Source organism: Austrofundulus limnaeus, unplaced genomic scaffold (assembly GCF_001266775.1).
Source record: "Austrofundulus limnaeus strain Quisiro unplaced genomic scaffold, Austrofundulus_limnaeus-1.0 Scaffold20, whole genome shotgun sequence".
Classification (NCBI taxonomy): Eukaryota; Metazoa; Chordata; class Actinopteri; order Cyprinodontiformes; family Rivulidae; genus Austrofundulus; species Austrofundulus limnaeus.
The window spans coordinates 2,070,362-2,090,041 of NW_013952422.1; the positions used below are offsets into that span (position 1 = coordinate 2,070,362).

The window sequence follows — 19,680 nt, forward strand, 5'->3', positions numbered from 1 at the left end:
GCACGCAGCTGCAGCTGTTCCTCAGTTTATCTTCCATTTATCTCTATTTCCATGGTGAACCTGCGTCTTATCGTTCCACTTGAAAGCATGATTCAGCCCCTGTAATTACATTACATATTATATGATGCATTAGTTCACTTAAATCACAAACTCGTCATCAGAGAAGAAATACACCTGATTTATTGGCAGGTTCACTTTTATTATGCTTTTATAATGGCACCTCTGATATAATATCACTAACATAAACTAAACTACCCATTTTTTAACATTTGAAGCGTTTCTGACATGCGTGTTGTGTAAATTGTAAATAAAAACTCAATGCAAGGATTTTTGATTTTTTTTTTTGTAATGAAACGTAGTAAAATGGTTTACTTAGAAACTGTACGACTTTTAGAAAAACCAGATAATTTTGAATTTGATATACAGCTCAAAAACAACAGGGCGGGGCATTGAAAGGCTGAATAAGAAACAGCAAAACATAAACAATAAAACAGGAGGTTTGCAGTTCATTGAAATTTGGTTTTGACATTTTATACAACGTCCTAACTTTTTCAGAATTATTGAAAAAATAGAGACTCGTCACCAGATTTACTATTTTAACCTGTTTCTTCCATATTTATGTTTCTGAGTGCATCACCGGCCTCGTCAGGCCAACGCAGATAACGAGGGATAGGGTGGATGTGAGGATGTGATCGGTGGGCAGAAGGAAAGTATTAGATGTGCCGGGGAACAGCTCCCACAGTCGCTCACACGAAGCCCCGTGTGATCACAGAATCAGGGCTTTGTGATTCCCACATACAGGGGGTTCTTTTCCCTCTAATGGCTGCTGCCTGCAGGCTTTATGTGCCGAGCTGCAGCTGATCACCCTCCAGCACTCTCAGTAACTGCCTGAGTAAAAAAAAAAAAAAACTTTCATTATTTGTTACAATCTTGCGGGAAAAAGGAAGAGAATATGATCTGATTACAGGCACTGCACATTATTTAATTTGTCTTGTGGCCCATAAGTGAAATCTATCATAATATACTTTTACGTATTTTTATGACTATTTAATAGTTGTAATTTAAGCTTTAATTAGATAATGCGGAAGAGCATGGTTCTGATTTTGTTTCTGTGAACAGGGCTTTCAGATTATATATTACTTAGCTCAAAATGAGCCTTTCTAAGAACATGCAGATTTTTCATTCAGCCTTTATCATTGCCTTTTTTAAATTGGAAGAAATGTATTAATAGGCAGAAAATTCTTGTATTCAGGCTTAAACATTTAGAGAATGTCATCAAACACAACTAAGAGAATTTAGTATCAATAAAAACAAAGTAAATGAACTGTAAAGGTGTAAATCACCAGCTTTAAAACAGTATCATATTGATTTGTTTCAATGACGATACATTTCTCAATATCACAAAGTCTGTATGATATGGATCTATTTTTTGTTTTGCCTGCATGTAATTAAATCAGTTTGATGGAAAATTTATTATGTGCACAGATTTTTAAATACATCGTAAATACAAATGTTCTTATTGAGAGATCTGAACAATCTTTAAAAGTATTCACATAATTATATTTTTCTTCTGTGCTGTGATTAAGCTGGGATTAATTGTATGGGTCATCTCAGCACTGAACGCAGTTTTAAGGGACAGTTTAGATAAAACACATCTCACATTAAAACAACAGTTTTCTCATCAGATTGCAGAACTTGTGTTTAAGATCGAACTTCTCGCCAGGAAGGGTCTTCCATATCAGTGACGTCTTTTGCCCCAAAGATGGTGGTTCAGTCAGAAGGTGGTGCAAACAAACTACTACAGGACATGATTTTCTAGTTCTAGGCCAAAACTCAGAGACTTTCATCAGGTCTGTTTTGGTCCAGCTGTGGGTTGTGTATGACCTTTATTCATCTGCAAGTCTAAAATCTGAGTTTCTGTCCTGGTTTGTTCCCGCCTGTCAATTAAAATGTGATTTATTACAAATCATTTAATCAACATATTGACATGGATCGCTGTATTGTTCCACCCCCAATAAGTAGTTTTGGTTGTTTCTGACAACATTGTGCTGGTTAAAAAAAGTTGCCAAAATGCATTTAATGCACCTTACATGTTGTTGGCTTACGGCTGATCTTCTTATTGGGGGAAAAAATGTCTAAATTAAATACTGTAAAATCTTCCTGGAGACAAATTTTTGTTTTTAGATTAAACAACCTGTCATGATTTGTAGATTCTGGACCCAGGAATGCAGACATAAACGCAAATAAAACCTAAAGGTTTTATCAAGGAAACAAAAACAATGGGAGGATTAATTGCTGCTGTGACTAATGATAACAGAGATCAGGTGTTGGGTGTGGCACGACAGAGAAGAAACTCACTTTGTAAAAATACACTATCTAATCTAATATACAGAAAAATATAAAACTAACCAAAAAATAAATAAAAAACAGATCCTGGCACAACCTGGAGCAAATGTTTAATGCTTTGGTATTAAGTATTTAACTTCTGTTTTAACTGCATCAATTTTTGGTTTCTTTACAATAATAACTAATTATTAATTAGGTCATAGTGGGTAAAAATGTATTTTATTTGCATTGTTCAAAAATAGATTTATAGCATTATTGTTTGCATTTCCCAGCCACACTTTTATCACCATGTTTTCATTCCAGGATACCGCTAAAAGAAAACATTTCAATATAACTGATTCTGCTTATTTCCCCTTCATCATCTGAACATAAATCATTGGCCTATGTCTGTACATTGAAACAAACAAGCCTGTTTTAATTTTCTTTAATACTTCCTCCTCTGCCTTTGCTCCGCAGCGCTAATAGCAACAACACTGGAATTGTGGACATAGATGTCACCGTTATAATGATAGAAAACAGAAATTTGCCGTCTCTGAACAGTCCAGAAACACAGAGACATAACTGGTGAGAAATGGTGAAATGTTGATATAAAAAATAACAATTTGTGCACAAAAAAAACACAACAAATCAAACACTGTTTATGAGTCCAAATTAGATGGCAACATCCTTTTAATTAACAATTGCTCAAGCCTGTTTAATTATAGGACCTTAGTTGTAATTAGCCCTTATAGACACTTATAATGAACACATTTTAAAGATGCAAGCACTGCATGTTCTTATTTTGTATGTGTGAATGAATTTTAACCGCACTGCCTGACCTACGTATACGAGTCCAAAGGTTTAATCTTGGAGCTCTAAGTCTTTGCAACAAAGAAATTGGGTAATCTGACCCTGTGTGCTGGACTTTGAAGTGTTAATTATTACATTTTGGTGGACACACACACAGTCAGTATGTGAAAGTAAAATATCAGCTGTATTTTAAGATTTAATGTCATAAAACACCATCATGAAATGATTTTCAGAAATCAAATATCAATAATTTCTGCTATTATTTAAAGGAAAATTGTCACAAATGGAAAGTTTTCTCTTGTTCATACAGTATTGTCCTTGATTTGTTTGCCTGCTAGAATAGTCCAAAGTTTCTGTTATTTAATCATTCAGAAGCTGAAACGTTTGAGAACCGCTGCCTGACTTTTTAGGAAAATAAAGAGAAAGCAGTTGGTCTAAGCATGTAACAAAGCTGAGGAAATCTGAAAGAACTGGAAGTTTAACAAATCACTTGTTTGAAAGTGGAAAATATGCTCTTTGGTTTTATTGTCCTGCAGAGACACACTCTGGCTGCTGCTTGTACTGCCAACATGTGGATCCTGATGGGTATTTATACACAGAAACTACATGAACTGCACATATAAAAACATAAAAAATAGCAATATACGATTAAGGTATTGTTTTTCAGTTATATAATTGTGATAAGCTGGTGGTCAGTCTACTCTGCTCACTTTGTTGTTGCCTTTTCCTTTAATAGACAGATTGTTTTCTCAAATAAACACAACTTTTGACTTGATTGATTTGATTTAATTTATTGATTTAACAGGAAAAGATTACTAAAAATCAAGCCTGACTCAGCATAATTGCTGTTTTACAGCAGGTTCCTGTTCTGCAGCACATAAAACACTCAGAAATACAGCATCACAATCACATCATTTACACCATAGACACAAAGACAAACAAGCATACCAAATTTCAAAAAGGCAGCATTTGCAAAATAGGAYGTCTGAATATGAACACAACAAAAAGTGTCCAGCAGATGGCAAACAAGATTCTTCTTAAAGGGCTGTGGTTTTGAAATGGACTTTATGTTTTGAGGAATGTCATTCCATGCTTTAGTATAAACATAGAAGAAAGACCTCTGGCCGTAACAGTTTTTAAAAGTTGGTAATATCAGTTGTCCTTTTGTAACAGATCTAGTTGAATGACCACTTCCGGAATTTGATTTGGGCAACAATGCACAGAGAGTTCCATAATTGGCACCTCGGAAGATCTGAAAATATAAATTAATACCACTATACAAAACATAATTCTGAAAAGTCAAGGCATTAGACAATGAAAGAGCTGTACAGTGACGAGTTCAACCAGGAAGTTTTTTATGAATTTTGTAGGCCCTGTTGTAGAGCCTAACTATGGGTTCTAAGATTTCATTTGTTGTAAGAGACCAAACAGGTAAACAGTGTGACATGGTTGAGAGTATAATGGCATGAAGATAGATATTTGAAACAGAAGATGTCAGATTGGATCTAATTTTTGAATAAACACATAATTTCTGTTTCAGTTTAGTGGTTAAGACTTGTACATGATCACGATAAGTCAAATGAGAATCCAAAGTAATTCCAAGATATTTGTTGGTAGTGATGATTTCAAGGGGTTTGTTTAGAAAAGTGAGTTGATTTGTTATATTGAAATGTCTCCTGGGTGAGGAAAAATACATGCACACAGTTTGTTTAACATTAATTGACAAAAGAATATCGTGAAGCCAACCTCATTGACAAAAGATTATCTAGAAGCCAACTATGAAATGTCTGAAGATCTGCTTGTAACTGACTATTAATAGATTCAATATTGAAATCAGACAAAAAAAGAACAGTATCATCAGCATACATTAAAATATTTGAATACTTCAATATTTTTGGAAGGTCATTTATGTATAATAGGAAAAGCAATGGGCCCAGTATGCTACCCTGCGGAACTCCCACAGAACAGGGCAGAGACCCGAACACAGAGCTTCCATGTTTCACAACCTGACACCTATCAGTCAAATAAGAGGAAAACATTTGTATTGCAGATGATGAAAGTTGAAAAGAAATCAACTTTTGTAAGAGAGTATAATGATCAACTGTGTCAAACGCTTTACGAAAATCAATACATACAGCACCAGTTACTTGACCTTTGTTCAAAGCAGCACRTATTTGTTCAGTGAATAAAATTAATGCAGACATGGTTGATCTTGACGTGCAAAAACCATGTTGGCTATTGCTTAGCATATTATTAGCTTCTAGATGCTGAAGTAGTTGATTAAATAATGTTTTTTTCAAGTTTTATACTAAATATATTTGATTTTTCTGCAACTCCAGCTGTGATTATGTAGCCTGAGGATGATTTTTTTGTCTTGGCCCTCCTCCATCGATGGATCCTAAAGGTAATCATTAACATCCAGATAAAAACATGATTATCAAGAACAATGTCCACAGTAACAGGTTGAAGTTCAGGTGAAATGCTTTCTATTTGTCACTTCCAAAGAAAACAGCATGATATGTGTTTCAATTACAAGATACCTTGTAATTTTTATTTCAATAAAAGCTTTATGGTACTGTTGGTTGTATTTAGCATTTTGAGAACACCAGATTTTTATAAAACCTAAAATATAATTCAGGTTACCAAACAGGCCTGTTTTATACACTGACAGCTGTTAATTTTAGAGCAAATGAGGATGACAAAGCTTTTAGAAGTAGTTTATAATTACCTTATTTATGATAAGCTTGATTAAGTTTTATTTTGTTTATCTGTAGCCCTTTTTAGGTTCATAAAAGTCTTGATTTCTAAAAAGATAAATGTGAAGTTTTGCAAATTTCCTCAGAAGATTTAAAAGAAAAGGTGTTCATGGTTTTTACATGTTTTATTACAAAGTCGTTAAAATGAAGTTCTGTACTTTGTGTTAATTTCTAGATATCTGGATTAATTTATGGCGTAAAGTCCAAAAATTGAAATTTTAAAACACATTCAATAAAATTTTGCCCCTTGATTTCAGTGTTGCTTTCAAAGAAATGCTAAATTTAACTTTTTTCCCAGCTTATTCAGTGGAACACAGTGATTTATGTTACCAACCCTGTGTTATAATGTTTAATTTACAGATACAATTGCATTAAGCACAAGTTAATGCATGCTTCCTGTTTACACACAACCTGCAATGATATTTTATGGTAAAATCATTATTATAATGCATTAACCAGAGCTGTGAACACATAGTGAGTAAAAAAAAATTAAATAAAAAAGAGACAAAACATACTAAAATGCACAATGATTAATGGATGGACAGAAGCTTTACTTATTGGGTTTCCTCGTAGGTTGATCATTAATAGTATTTACTGAACGTTCACGCATTTTTAACAATGTTCATGAGAAATTTATCTACAAGCTGGTTCCTCTACGCACGACACACCCCTGACCTGCCCTCCTATCTCACACACACTGAAAGATCCGTGATATAAAAGGTGGTGATGGTGCAGTCAAGTGGACCGACTCCAGCAGATCTCCTGTCATCCGTGATCCTTCCCCCCACCCCCCAGCAAAAATGTCCCGGGATTATTTTGGATTCTCCTACCTCAGAAGGCAACCAAGAAATGAAACGAGCAATGTGGCGCTCAACAATCCAGCAGATATCTCTGTTATTGTGATCTACTTTTTGGTGGTCTTGGCTGTGGGAGTATGGGTGAGTTCTCTTTTTATTTTGGTTAAATTTGACACAAACGTTAGGAGAAACAGAAATGTTGGTTTTGAAAAATTGCAAGTGCATTTTAGTAATCTCATAAGAACATGTTTATGCAAAATAAAACAGACAAGCGAAAAAAAAAAGCCTCAAGAGCCGATTCATGCCACAGTGAACGTGAAAGAAAGGAGGATGAATGGCTGTAAGACCAAAAGAGCCTCTCAAACTTGAGAATGAATGTCTTCAAATATCCTCCTGTCTTGTTGCAGGCTATGGTTCGCACCAACCGGTCCACTGTGGGGGGCTTCTTCCTTGCAGGGAGGAGTATGGTGTGGTGGCCGGTGAGTTTCTTACCCGCCTCAGATGAGAACAAACCTGGTTGTAAAATGTAAAAATGCATACATACCGTATTAAGCTGTTTTACGAGCTCTGAGTAACTTTCCTACAATAGAGAAACATGTATGACAGTCGTGGTCACTACAAAAAACTATGCCCACGTTTTTTTTTTTAAATCACTTGGTATTCAGCAGGCCTGACAGTGAATCATGACTCATAACATACATTGTGTAAATGTTTAATCAACAAAAACATGCCAAATTACAGATGTGAAAAACTATGTATTCTTTGTGCTTTTATATGGTTCAAAAAGGAAGATTTGAGAAGGAAGTTTCTTTAATGGCTTACATTTGATGTGCATCTGAACAAACCACAACTTCTGGAACAATGGGCCTCATGCAATAACATGTTTGCATTCTTATCCTAAATTTCTCTTACTTTTGTTCGTACAAAGGGTTCGTACGAACATGCCACGTCAGATTCAACAAACTCTTCTATCTTCAGGAAAAGTGTGTAAATGAGCTGCGTAAATTACACCTGTTCGTATCCAGCTGCTCGTGCACGCGAGAGGAGATTAGCATAATTAYCACCCCAAAAACACCATATAAGGCAATGTTTCCTGCCTCAGCTACAAGGAAGTGTCCATTCATGAAAAATGACAGCGATAATTAAAAAGAAAAACTTTACGAGTGCAGAGATTGAAGTCCGTCTGTCAGAGATCCAGAAAAGAAAATCTGTCATTTTTAGCAGGTCAGCTGTGGGATAAAAAAAGCTGCTAAATGTATAAACAACTGTGTTAAATGTCCTGATGCATCTCAGTAATCCAGGTAAAAAATCAAAAAGAAAAAACTTGTATAGGTCTTCTGGACGGGTTCTTCTTTAATGAAACGTTTTCAGTCTGAGAGTTTCAGGTAAAATTCAGGCTTTTGAGCCCTGCCTCCATGTGACTGATACTCACACCACATGGCTATAGTTGACACCTAATTAACAATTATTGTTAACAGGGGGTGGAGTGATACTGGCAATAGCCACGCTGTAGGAGGGGGACAACTGAAAACGGAGGCGTCCACCTCTGTTTAATGGTGGACGGTCTTTCTTCACAAAAATGGCTTCTTTTACTCCTCTCTCAAACCAACGTTCCTCTCTATCAAGAATGAGAACATCCTCATCTCTGAAAGAGTGACCGCTGGCCTGTAAATGAGTGAAAACTGCAGCGTTCTGGCCATTAGACGTAGCTCGTCTGTGTTGGGACATTGTTTTGAACAGTGGCTGCTTTGTTTCCCCGATGTATAACTGGTCGCAGTCCTCCTGGCACTTAACAGCATATGCAACTTTAACTGTGTTAAATCATTTTCATTTATTCAGAAGACACAGCGCTGCGCACCGTACCCCACCCCCTCCCCCCCACACACACGCGGTGTCAAGTGGTCTCAGTTGCGGTTCTGAAAAAAGCATTTTAAAATGATTTCAAAATAAGTCTGGCACTTTGGAGAAAACCCAGGACTTGCTAGAGGGATTATGTATCCCCTCTGGTCTGGGAACGTCTCAGAGTCCCCCAGGACGAGCTGGAAGTGTCGCTGGGGAGAGCGGGGTCTTTCTGCAGCTGCCCCCCGCATCCGGCAGCGGATAAGCCAGCCGGCCGGACAATTTATATTGTTAGTCTAAATTATTACATTTAAAATTATAACTCTAATTCAAGCAGAATAGCCTATTGTCAACATAATTATGGAGTGTGATTTATTTTCAACTCAAAATATCTTCAAACTAACGAAATATAAAGTTATTAATGAAGAAAACCCGTCTGGATAACAGCAGACTGACTGCTCGTAAAATATACGACAGGTCTGGACCACTCGTGAATTTTGTTCGTATCTGAAAAAAATCTTAGAATACGAAAACATTGGTGAATGCCACAAATTCTCCTAAATCACTCGTACGCACAATTTAAGAACAAATCTGTGCATACGAATGGTTCTTACATGAGGCCCATTGTGTATATGTTCAATCAACGAAAACATGCCGAATTACAGATGTGAAAAACTATGTATTCTTTGAGCTTTTATACGGTTCAAAAAGGAAGTTTTGAGAAGGAAGTCTCTTTAATGGCTTACATTTGATGTGCATCTGAACAAACCACAACTTCTGGAACAATGTCCTTTGCACAAATTTTTCTCGCGAGAGTTCTAACACTATTTTGCCACAATAAAGTTGGGCAATGTTGAGCCAACATTGTAACGAAATGATTGTCAAATATTCTTCACATAAGATACAGTGAGCTAATCTCAAAGATCATCTACAAGCTACTGAGCTGTGAGGTACTTTAGTTTTCTGTGTTTGCTTTTGCCTTTGTTAGGAAACAAATTATAGTATTTGTTATGTGTTGTTGCAAAAAATATTGTCCTATAAGTGTAAAGGACAATAAACTCTTCACTGTTGATGCTTTGTGCCACGAAGTCAATGCATTATGAAACATTATGGTTTGTTAAACTTTATTGGGTATGTAAAACATTTATTTTGCCATAACATAAAGGTATTCTGAGTTTCACACTTGAGTGCACCTAGTGATTTCTCAATCGGTTTTGAAACATGAAGATTTTCTTTTGCTTCATAAAGAAAAACAATATAATGCCTTGTTGCAGATCGGAGCATCACTCTTTGCCAGTAACATTGGAAGTGGTCACTTTGTGGGGATTGCCGGCACTGCAGCAGCAGCAGGAATAGCAATTGGAGGATTTGAATGGAATGTGAGTAATCATTATTTTTTTCTCTTTCTTTTAGCTTTATACACTCTTAATGATTGCATATTACATGTTTTAATGTGTTTTTGTGTGTTTCAGGCTCTTATTGTTGTTGTCATCCTGGGATGGCTCTTTGTGCCGATCTACATCAAAGCTGGGGTAAACAAAACATGGGTCACATATAAACGTATATTTATACACTCTGACCACTTTATAAGGTACATATGTTCTCCTCCTGCTTTGTCACATAAACAACTATGAACTGAGAATCTGATTATGGCCATTTTATTGGTCTGAGTATTTCTGAAAATGCTGATCTACTGTGATTTTCATTGATAGCCATTGTTAGGGTTTATAGAGAATGGTCCAAAAAAGAGAAAATACCCAGTGAGCAGCAGTTGTGAGGACAAAAATGTCTTGGTGGTGTCAGAAGTCAGACGAGAATGGACAGACTGGTTTGAGATGATAAAAATGCAAACGTAGCTCAACTAACTACTAATTACAACCAAGGCAGAATACCACAGTATGTCAAACCTTGACACAGAAAGGTTATTGTTGCAGAAGACCACGGTTAGTGTCCCTTTTGTCAAATTACACAGGCTCAACAAAATTGAATAGTAACAGATTGGAAAAAACATTGCCCAGTCTGATGAGTCTCATAGCACTGAACTCCTCCAAAGTCACCAGATCCCAGTCTAATCAAGCTAATTTAGGATGTGGTAGAACAGAGATTTGCATTGATGACATATATGAAACAAATACATGATGCTGGCGTGTCGATATGGAACAAATTAACTGAGGAACGTTTCCAAAACCTTGCTGAACCTATGCCATCAAGGAAAAGGGGTCTAACCCTGTACTAACAAAGTTAAAGTGGACAGTGAGTGTATTTTTACTTAAATGTACATCCATTACCACATTTTGAGTAATGAAAAAATCCAAAGTATCATTTGTGAATGTGTTCAGGTGGTGACCATGCCTGAGTACTTGAAGAAAAGGTTTGGAGGACAGCGCATTCGCATCTACCTCTCTGTGCTCTCCCTCTGCCTCTATGTCTTCACCAAGATCTCTGTAAGTTCATGTGACTGTGGCGTCAATTGCAATTTTTTTTTTTGGCAACAAATGGGACTGATTGAAATTTTCTCAACTAATCCCAGGCAGACATGTTCTCCGGTGCCATTTTTATCAACCAGGCTCTTGGACTTAATATCTACCTTGCAGTTATTGCGCTGCTGGCGATTACAGCGTTGTACACCGTCACAGGTCTGTCACTTCCTTCTCAGAGAGCAACACTTTACTCATAAATTAAAGCCAGAAAGTAGTCTTATCTACATGGCACCATGACAGAGGGTAAAGTCTTCTGAAGACCATAGAGCTGTGGATACACACACATAATCCCTTGTCTTAGTTCATGTGCAGTGTGTTATTGTGGTTAATTATCTATGGACCATGATAATCTTTAAATGGCTCTCCGTTGCTGTTCTGTAATAATGCACACACACACCTGAATGTAATTTTTACAAGACAAGCAGTAAATGAGGAGTTACATAAAAGAGTGAGGTCCTAATCTTTCTAGTAGACACATAACTATTGATAAGTGAAATAAATAGATTGTTAATGTAAAATGTTGTGTCTCAGGTGGATTGGCAGCAGTGATTTACACAGACACCCTGCAGACCATCATCATGCTTGTTGGTTCCTTTATTCTCATGGGGTTTGGTAATATTAAATTACTTTTATAATAATAAAACAAGATTGTCTTATGGAGGAGTGAAAGTGAAAATTAGTCTAACCTCCAAACATCTGCAGCTTTCAGTGAAGTTGGCGGCTATGAAAACTTCCAGAACCGCTACATGAATGCAATCCCAACGATCACGGGTAACTTTAGCGAGAAGTGCTACCTGCCTCGATCAGACGCCTTCCATATATTCAGGGATCCGATCACAGGAGACCTGCCGTGGCCTGGTCTGGTGTTTGGACTCACCATTCAGGCCACCTGGTACTGGTGCACAGATCAGGTCAGTAAACTGTCCTCTGTTACAGCTTTTACCACCTTTCAAAACAATCTATGGTCATAAACTCATCTGAATGATTTTTTACAGATCTATACACATGTTCATGTTCATTTATCTTGTCTGTTTTGCCTAAAGTCAATGAGGCGATTTGACATTGCCAACCTGATAGTGGAGCAATATGACATATAATAACCTTTAAGGCTCTGCCACTGACATTTTAGACAACTGGTGTACATTTCTGATATATTTTTTCCACTAAATGACAAATAAAAGTTGGATATTTGATCAATTTGTTAGCATTACAGTACATGACTAGTTGACTTTTTAAATTCCATCTTCAACATAAATGTCTCCAAACTTTTCATAAGTTGGCATAAGTTGTCTAAAATGTCATTGTGTGGCAGGGCCTAGGAGTAAAGTTATAAATCTGAAGCACAGGTTGGATGCAAATTTTGTCACTTCAAACTAATGATTTTAATCCACTTTCATAAGTGTTGATATCTCATTTTTTCATCTGGTTATATATTAAATCTTAGAAAAAGAAGTGAGTGTTTGTATTCCCTGTTATGTTGGTGTACCTCCAGCACACTCATCACATACTAAACAAATTGTGTTGCTACAAGAATACAACACGTTATTACAATAGTAGCAATGGTTTTAGGTCTCTACTTCAGTAAATGTTTTAGCACCAATACTTACAGCTTTACATGGCTGTTTTTCTGAAGGTGATTGTCCAGCGTTGCCTTTCTGCCAAGAATCTCTCTCACGTTAAAGCAGGATGTATTCTGTGTGGCTACCTGAAGCTGTTGCCCATGTTTCTAATGGTTTTTCCTGGGATGATCAGCAGGATCCTCTATGCTGGTGCGTGTACTATTAAACAGTTTTTTGTTATTGTTGAGGTGCCTGTGTAACAAATTATTTTTTTTAATTTTACCCAGATGTGGTGGCCTGTGTGGATCCAAAAGAATGTGAAAAATACTGTGATGCGAGTGTAGGATGCACCAACATTGCTTATCCGAAGCTGGTGGTGGATTTGATGCCCAATGGTGGGTGGATTAATATCTTCTTAATCAAAATTTCAGTATTTGTTTGTGTTTTCTTTGTTTCTTTTGTCCTCTAACTCTTATTTTTTTGTTTTAGGTTTGAGAGGTCTGATGCTGTCTGTGATGTTGGCTTCTCTAATGAGCTCCCTTACCTCCATTTTTAACAGTGCTAGTACTCTCTTCACCATGGACATCTACACTAAGGTCCGTCGCCAGGCCAAAGAGAGGGAGCTCATGATTGCTGGCAGGTAAAACACAATTTGGCTTGTGTTTAGTATGATTTAATATTCTGAAGTCTACCGTCACCAAATGTGTGTGTTTCACCCGTGCAGAGTGTTTATCTTGGTCCTGATTGGTGTGAGCATAGCGTGGATCCCTATAGTGCAGTCAGCCCAGAGTGGTCAGCTCTTTGACTACATCCAGTCAATCACCAGCTATCTCACTCCACCTGTTGCAGCTGTCTTCATGCTTGCCATCTTTTGCAAACGCGTCAATGAACCTGTGAGTTTTAACTTATGTCACATTTCTTACGACGTTTTTAAGAAACTGAAAGGACTCCAACTGGTGTGAAGGTTTCTTTACATGCTGATGACATGGTGGCTTTTCTGTCACCCATCTTCTGCAATTTAATACAATGTGTAAAACTGTATCCACCCATGATCCAAGGGGGCCAAATCTTTTTACAGTTACTAATGTGTATCAGTATTGTTGTGGTCTAGATAGATTCAGCTACGCAGCTTCATCTTAAATACAAATACTCATACTTTACTAGTGCTTATAATTGACTTTTAACAAATTTAATCTTTGTTTATAACATGCAGGTTAAGATATTCAGGGATCCAAGAAACATTATTAGGTAGCTCACCTAAGCAAAACTAAAGCATACACCCACACTTAGTCTACACAATGTTATCAACATGTTTCAGTTGTGCTCTGTTGTCATTCTGACCAAACAAGAGTATCATTAGGCATTAAAAAATATATGTATTATTAATATCAGAAATATACATTTAAAAAACAGCAAGGATGTATGGGACTTCATTTGAGTATCTACTAGAATCACCCTGTTGGTGTAAAAACTTTTTTTTTTATTTTGGTCAAAGTGTTCTTTTTAAAACTCATTTTAAAAATATGAATAAATTGTGTCTTTGTGACAAGTTGTTCCAAACAGCCTAACAAATCTAATTAAAACAGGCTGTTTGCTAATTTGTCTATTGTTTCTGCACAAAACTTGTTTTTGAGTTAAGAAGCCTTTTATGATTCATGATTCATATCAGAGTTAAGTTGCAGGTTTTACACATTTTAATTAATGCCAAGCGTCGTGTTTGCTGCTCGTCAGTTCTTGATAACACTGGTTTAATGCAAACACCACCAAATGTGCATGTTGTTTAAAACCGTTTCTCTGTCTTTTTCTTCAGGGTGCTTTTTATGGGCTCACAATTGGCCTGTTAATAGGACTGTCTCGGATGATTACGGAGTTTGTTTACGGGACGGGCAGCTGTAACAACCCCAGTGACTGTCCCACCATCATCTGTGGAGTCCACTACCTTTACTTTGGGATGATTCTGTTCGCCGTCTCCTGCGTCATCATACTCGGAGTTTCTCTAATGACCAAACCCATCGATGACAAGCATGTATGTGACAACAGTGAGATAAGGCTGGATTAATCTTTAACTTCCCAAATCAGTAATAGTTAACAGGGGATCACTCTTATGACAACTTCACTTACTAGAAAATGAACATTAAGTTTTTAAACCGTAAAGCCTTTTGACAAATTTTAACCCACTAGTACTTTTTTCTTAATCGCTTCTTAATGTTACAGTAAAAAAAGGAGCATTGTTATATTTTCAGTAAGAAATGGTTTGACTTAAGTAATCCTCTTGACCTCTTAAATACTTTAATGCTTCTTAATAACCACATCAGGGATTTTTTCATCATTTATACTTTTACCATAACTGTCATATCTTCATGAAAACTCAGTTAAATAAAATCTCTTTTAGAGACCATTTAATATATTCCATAAACTGCACAGACTGTAGACATTTCCAGTTTGGTATGTCAAAAGAATCCTTAATTGTTGACTTTTAACATAAAGTCTGAAGACTTTATAGTGATTGACTACGGAATTATGACAATTCATGAAGTGCAGCATCAGTTTTATTGATGCATCTAAAATTTCAACTGGAACACTCCCAGGTCTCCAAATTCTTACTAGAAATTGTAGTTTTCTGTAATAAAACTGCTCATCTGCACTTCTGTTTTTCTAAAAAGATGGTGTTCAATCTCTACTATACCTTTTTTACCTGCGTAAATGATGGTTTCCTATTTTGTTCGCAGGTTTTATTGCTACATTGACCTGCTTGCTTTTAGTGCATTGTCCTGAGATGACTTTAGCGGTGAACTGGCTCTATAAAAATAAAGTGAGCAGTTTCAAATGAAAATAATTGGCAGCTGAGCACAAGAAAGAGCAAATCTTACCTGCCAGGCAACTGGGCTAGAATCAATCTGTGGCATATTTACAAAACTCAAAAACCTGCAAGGAAAATGGAAAAAAGTTAGACTAAAAAGGTTTCAGAGTCTGTGCTTTGATTTTTCATAGAAATGTCCATAAAATGGCTTCAATGTTATTTCTGTAGCTGTATCGACTGTGCTGGAGTCTGAGGAACCGTACGGAGGAGAGAATAGACATCGAACAAGATGACTGGGTTGATGAGGGCGATGATGACATGCAAATAGAAGGTGAGAAGAAGAAACACGGAGTTTGCATAGAGAACAGTGATGCTTTTTGTAGAAAAAAGTGGTAGATATGTTATTTATTTTCTGCTGATTCATGTTTAATCTAGTTTTGAAACAAAACTTTTTTTTTCTTACAGAAAATGAGGAGAAACCAGGTTTCTGCAAGAAAGCAGTCATGTGCTTCTGCGGACTGGAGGAGTCGAAAAAAGCACCAAAACTGAGTCCAGAAGAGGAGGCGGAGCTAAAGAGGCAGCTTACTGATACGTCAGAAAAGCCTCTGTGGAGGAACGTCGTCAACGTCAACGCCATCATTCTGCTGTGTGTGGCTGTATTCTTCCATGGATACTTTGGTTAGAGGAACTGGACACACTTCAGTCCATGCTGGACACTCCTTTACTGTGTATTTAAGTCAGGATTTTATATATATATAAAAAAAAAACAACCCTAAAGCACTTTCACACTAGTGTAGCATTCCTTCTGTGTTGTACAATGACTAATGATCTCATCCAGGGCATCAAATGTGGGTTTTTTCCCCAAAAGTATTTTCTTTTTTTATTTAACTTTTCCTGGTATGTTCCTCCCCCTGAAGTAAAACACTAAGCCACACTGTAGTTTATTAACACACGATAACTTGTTTAAACGATGTGTAAAAACTCACACTTTTTTCTTGACATTTGCATATTATTTTTGCGATACATTTCCAGGTAACTGGGAATTTTCACCTTTTTTGGGGCATGTGTATTTGCCTTTTTTAGTGAATAGATACATAATTAGCAGTGTATTATGAATAGAGCACAGTCATACTGGAAATTTAAGATGAAGACGCACATTTGTTTGTAAAACTCCAGAAATAAAAATGCTTCTTTTATTCTATCACATTAGAAGTCACAAAAATGATTTAACATTATTGGGAAAAAAGCTCCAAAATATCGATGTAATGTAATATCTAACTGATGAAGGTTGTAAATTTCATAATGTGTGTGGTACCTCATTTAACTACAGTCATTTTCTCGTTATGTATGTTCAAAGTCCATCAGTGCTGTCACTTCTTACATTTGTGCACCTTGCTGTGTGTGTTTGTGTGTGTGTGTGTGTTGATTTAGGTGTTAATGAATAAAAACATCTCAGGGAAGAGGGATGGGGAAATACAGTGTTCAGACTCTCTCTTTGTTTGCATCTAGTTTTTAGAAATAATTTGTGAGCTAACGTGTAAAACAAAAAAATGTCAGCTTCTTCACTGCGCTTTAAATTTCTGCTCAAATTGTACATTTCTCTAAATAAATGAATGCTGAATTGCACATGCATGTGCCTGCTGCATTTTAATTGTCTAAAACAAGAGTTCCCAAACTTTTCCATGCCAACACCCCCCAAACAACTTTAGCTTCTGGCCGGGGACCCCCTTGCAAGTTGACAATAAAATACATCAAGAAATGTAAAGAAATATACATTTTTTAGAATGTTTTTCTCACTTTTATTCACATTGAATAGCTGTAAAGCCATACTTAATGTACGCTGCCTCAAATTTCCTGATTTTACTTGGCCAGGAGTTTTTTACGCTGCAGGGCTGCTAGTTGCATTTGGCCTTTTGTTGTCACAAACTTGTCCACTATGCTAGCTATAGTCTGAATAAACTCTGTCACTATTAACCTCGGGAGAACTGCCACCTTTAGTTTTCTTTATGGTTCTTGCAAGTTTAGTGCTGAAACCAGGAACAAACCCAGCACAACAACAACAAAGAGAGATGGATGGTTGTAAAAAAAACAAAGACATTCTTGCCAAAAAATGAAGACATCATGTAAATATCTCTAAAAATGGGACAGCAAATTTATAAATAAATAAATGTGCTTTAATTCCCTTTTCTGTTTTCATTTAGGCTTATAGGAATGTCCACAGCATTTCAGTGTCAACAAAGTTATATCTATCAGATTCGGACCACCTAATTGAATTTTTGAGTGGTTCACAAGTGGTTAGTTTAGGTTTCTTGTACACCTGTCTTAAACTGGAGCCAGGCTGTGATGTGGCTCACAGTTGGCACTTCAAAACTAAAACTTGACAGATCAGAAAGATGACAATGGCAAAAGACCTTTCAATCTATTGTTATAAATTATATTTAAAATAGTTATTGAAAAACAAACAGAATTTTTTGTTAATATTTAACATTTTTATTTTAACTTCTTAAGGATTTTCTTGATGTTTTTGCTCAAAATACCATGCCGAAATGTAAATGAGTGTATCTCAGAATTTATAAACTCCACTTAAAAATCTTAGTAAGAAAATAAAGCTAACCTTTGTGAGATTTCATCAGAAGTGTATTAAAACAGCTGCTGTGGTTTTAGAGATATTAAGGATAAAATATAATGATTTTTTTCACTCTTACCTGAATAAATTTTTCATTAGATAGTATATAAACCATTTAAAACCATAATGAAGAAGGCTAAAAACTCTTGGAAACCATAAACCCACTTGTGGACATCACCTGTGCAAAGATTCATGCTGCTAAAATTAACTGGAGCAGTTACAGAGGTTTTAGTGAAGAAACAATTTAGAATTTTGTGATTCTGCACAGGACAGACCATATTGGTATCATTAATAAATGTTAAGAAATCTGAAGTTTTAATTGCAAAAGTTATTTCTTTTTTTCTTACCTGCCTGAAAAGACTTATTGAATTTTTGTTCTTTTGAAAACATTATTTAAACATTTATTTGTCACTATATATATTATATAAAATAATGAGAAATTATATTAGACTTCAGTTGGATCACATTCACTCAAAATCAAGAAAAAGACCTTTCAACACATGTTATAACCTATTTTGGTATCTATTTTGACTTGCTTTACAAAAATAATATCACAATATTTTCCTTTACAGATTTGTTGTAATGTATTTACAGATTTGCATTGATGACATTTTGAACAGTTTGTTTACTTTCTGATTCAACTGCTTGACATTTGAACTGTGTTTCGTGCATGTAAAAATAGTTCCTATGAGCCTTTAGCCAAGATTCTTAGGTTTATTTTGATGCCAAACATATCCATGTTCAACTAACAGATCTTAAGTTAAAAAAGTTCAAAGAAATAGAAAATTATCCGCTTTTTGAGGCCTCCCTAGCGCCCCCTGGCGGCCCCCACTTTGGGAACTCCTGAAAGATAAGCCTCCCATTCGCATGCCTGGGTTTTTTTTTTTTTATCTTGGTTTTATCACTTATTCCCTGGTCATTGTTCACTAATTAAAATACACTGATGTGTTTGCTGCTGGTAAATGTTTGATTTTTTTTCTCCCTCGTCTACTGTTAATCCCCACCTAATTCTCATGAAGCTGCTAATAATTTTATCCCTTTATAAATGATAAGGTTGGTGCTGACCCTGCTGATCTGCATTATGACTCTGCCTCAACAGGTCCAAGGTCAGGACAGAGGCTTGTCTCGCTCTCAGCAGTTATTTAAACTTCAAATGTATTTTTGTTTTTTGTGTTTTATGAGCTGTTCTGTGTCACTTTTGAAATTATTTATTTACTCACCGTTATTTAACCAGGCAAGTCCCACTGAGATCTCAGATCTCTTTTTCAAGGGAAGCCTGGGCCTAAATTATTACTTTTACTTACTAATTACTAATTTACTTAAATTATTCTACAGCAGGAAGTAGTGTTGGAATCACAATGAGAAAAAAACATGGAGGAAATCAAGACAGGCTGGGTTTTTCAGGTTTTGTTGTGGTAAGGAACCCTGAAAAATAAATAATAACCTTTCTCCTGAGCACCATACTGTCTCGTGTACACCACGTCTGTCTCGATATTTCTCCTCAGAGCTCTATAAAATACTAGAAAAAAAATAACAAAGGGAAACAGAAAATTACTTTGGTAAAATTGAATTTCACTAATAAAAAAAGAAGCTCATAATACTCTACTCACAATAATCAGGGGAGTAAAAGTGAAAGTACTCACACAGTCACACACACACACACACACACACACACACACACACACACA

The 19,680-nt window shown here is 36.1% G+C and overlaps 1 protein-coding gene across 1 annotated transcript; it reads left to right on the forward strand.

Moving 5' to 3' along the window:
• The first annotated feature begins 6,451 nt into the window (after window positions 1-6,451).
• slc5a1 (solute carrier family 5 member 1) lies at window positions 6,452-16,992 on the forward strand. Its single transcript, XM_014003829.1, has 15 exons — window positions 6,452-6,829; window positions 7,096-7,167; window positions 9,802-9,906; window positions 10,000-10,059; window positions 10,867-10,971; window positions 11,058-11,163; window positions 11,539-11,619; window positions 11,710-11,918; window positions 12,641-12,776; window positions 12,854-12,961; window positions 13,056-13,206; window positions 13,291-13,459; window positions 14,377-14,592; window positions 15,595-15,697; window positions 15,832-16,992. The coding sequence occupies exons 1-15, from the start codon at window positions 6,692-6,694 to the stop codon at window positions 16,047-16,049; spliced, it is 1,977 nt and encodes a 658-aa protein (XP_013859283.1). The 5' UTR covers window positions 6,452-6,691; the 3' UTR covers window positions 16,050-16,992.
• The last annotated feature ends 2,688 nt before the right edge of the window (window positions 16,993-19,680 follow it).

Bases quoted from the DNA above. Each gene is read 5' to 3' on its own strand.
- slc5a1 (XM_014003829.1), top strand. From the start codon at position 6,692: ATGTCCCGGGATTATTTTGGATTCTCCTACCTCAGAAGGCAACCAAGA. The intron at 10,060-10,866 runs GTAAACAAAACA...GAATGTGTTCAG, and splicing joins CGATCTACATCAAAGCTGGG to GTGGTGACCATGCCTGAGTA. The intron at 14,593-15,594 runs GTATGTGACAAC...TTATTTCTGTAG, and splicing joins AACCCATCGATGACAAGCAT to CTGTATCGACTGTGCTGGAG.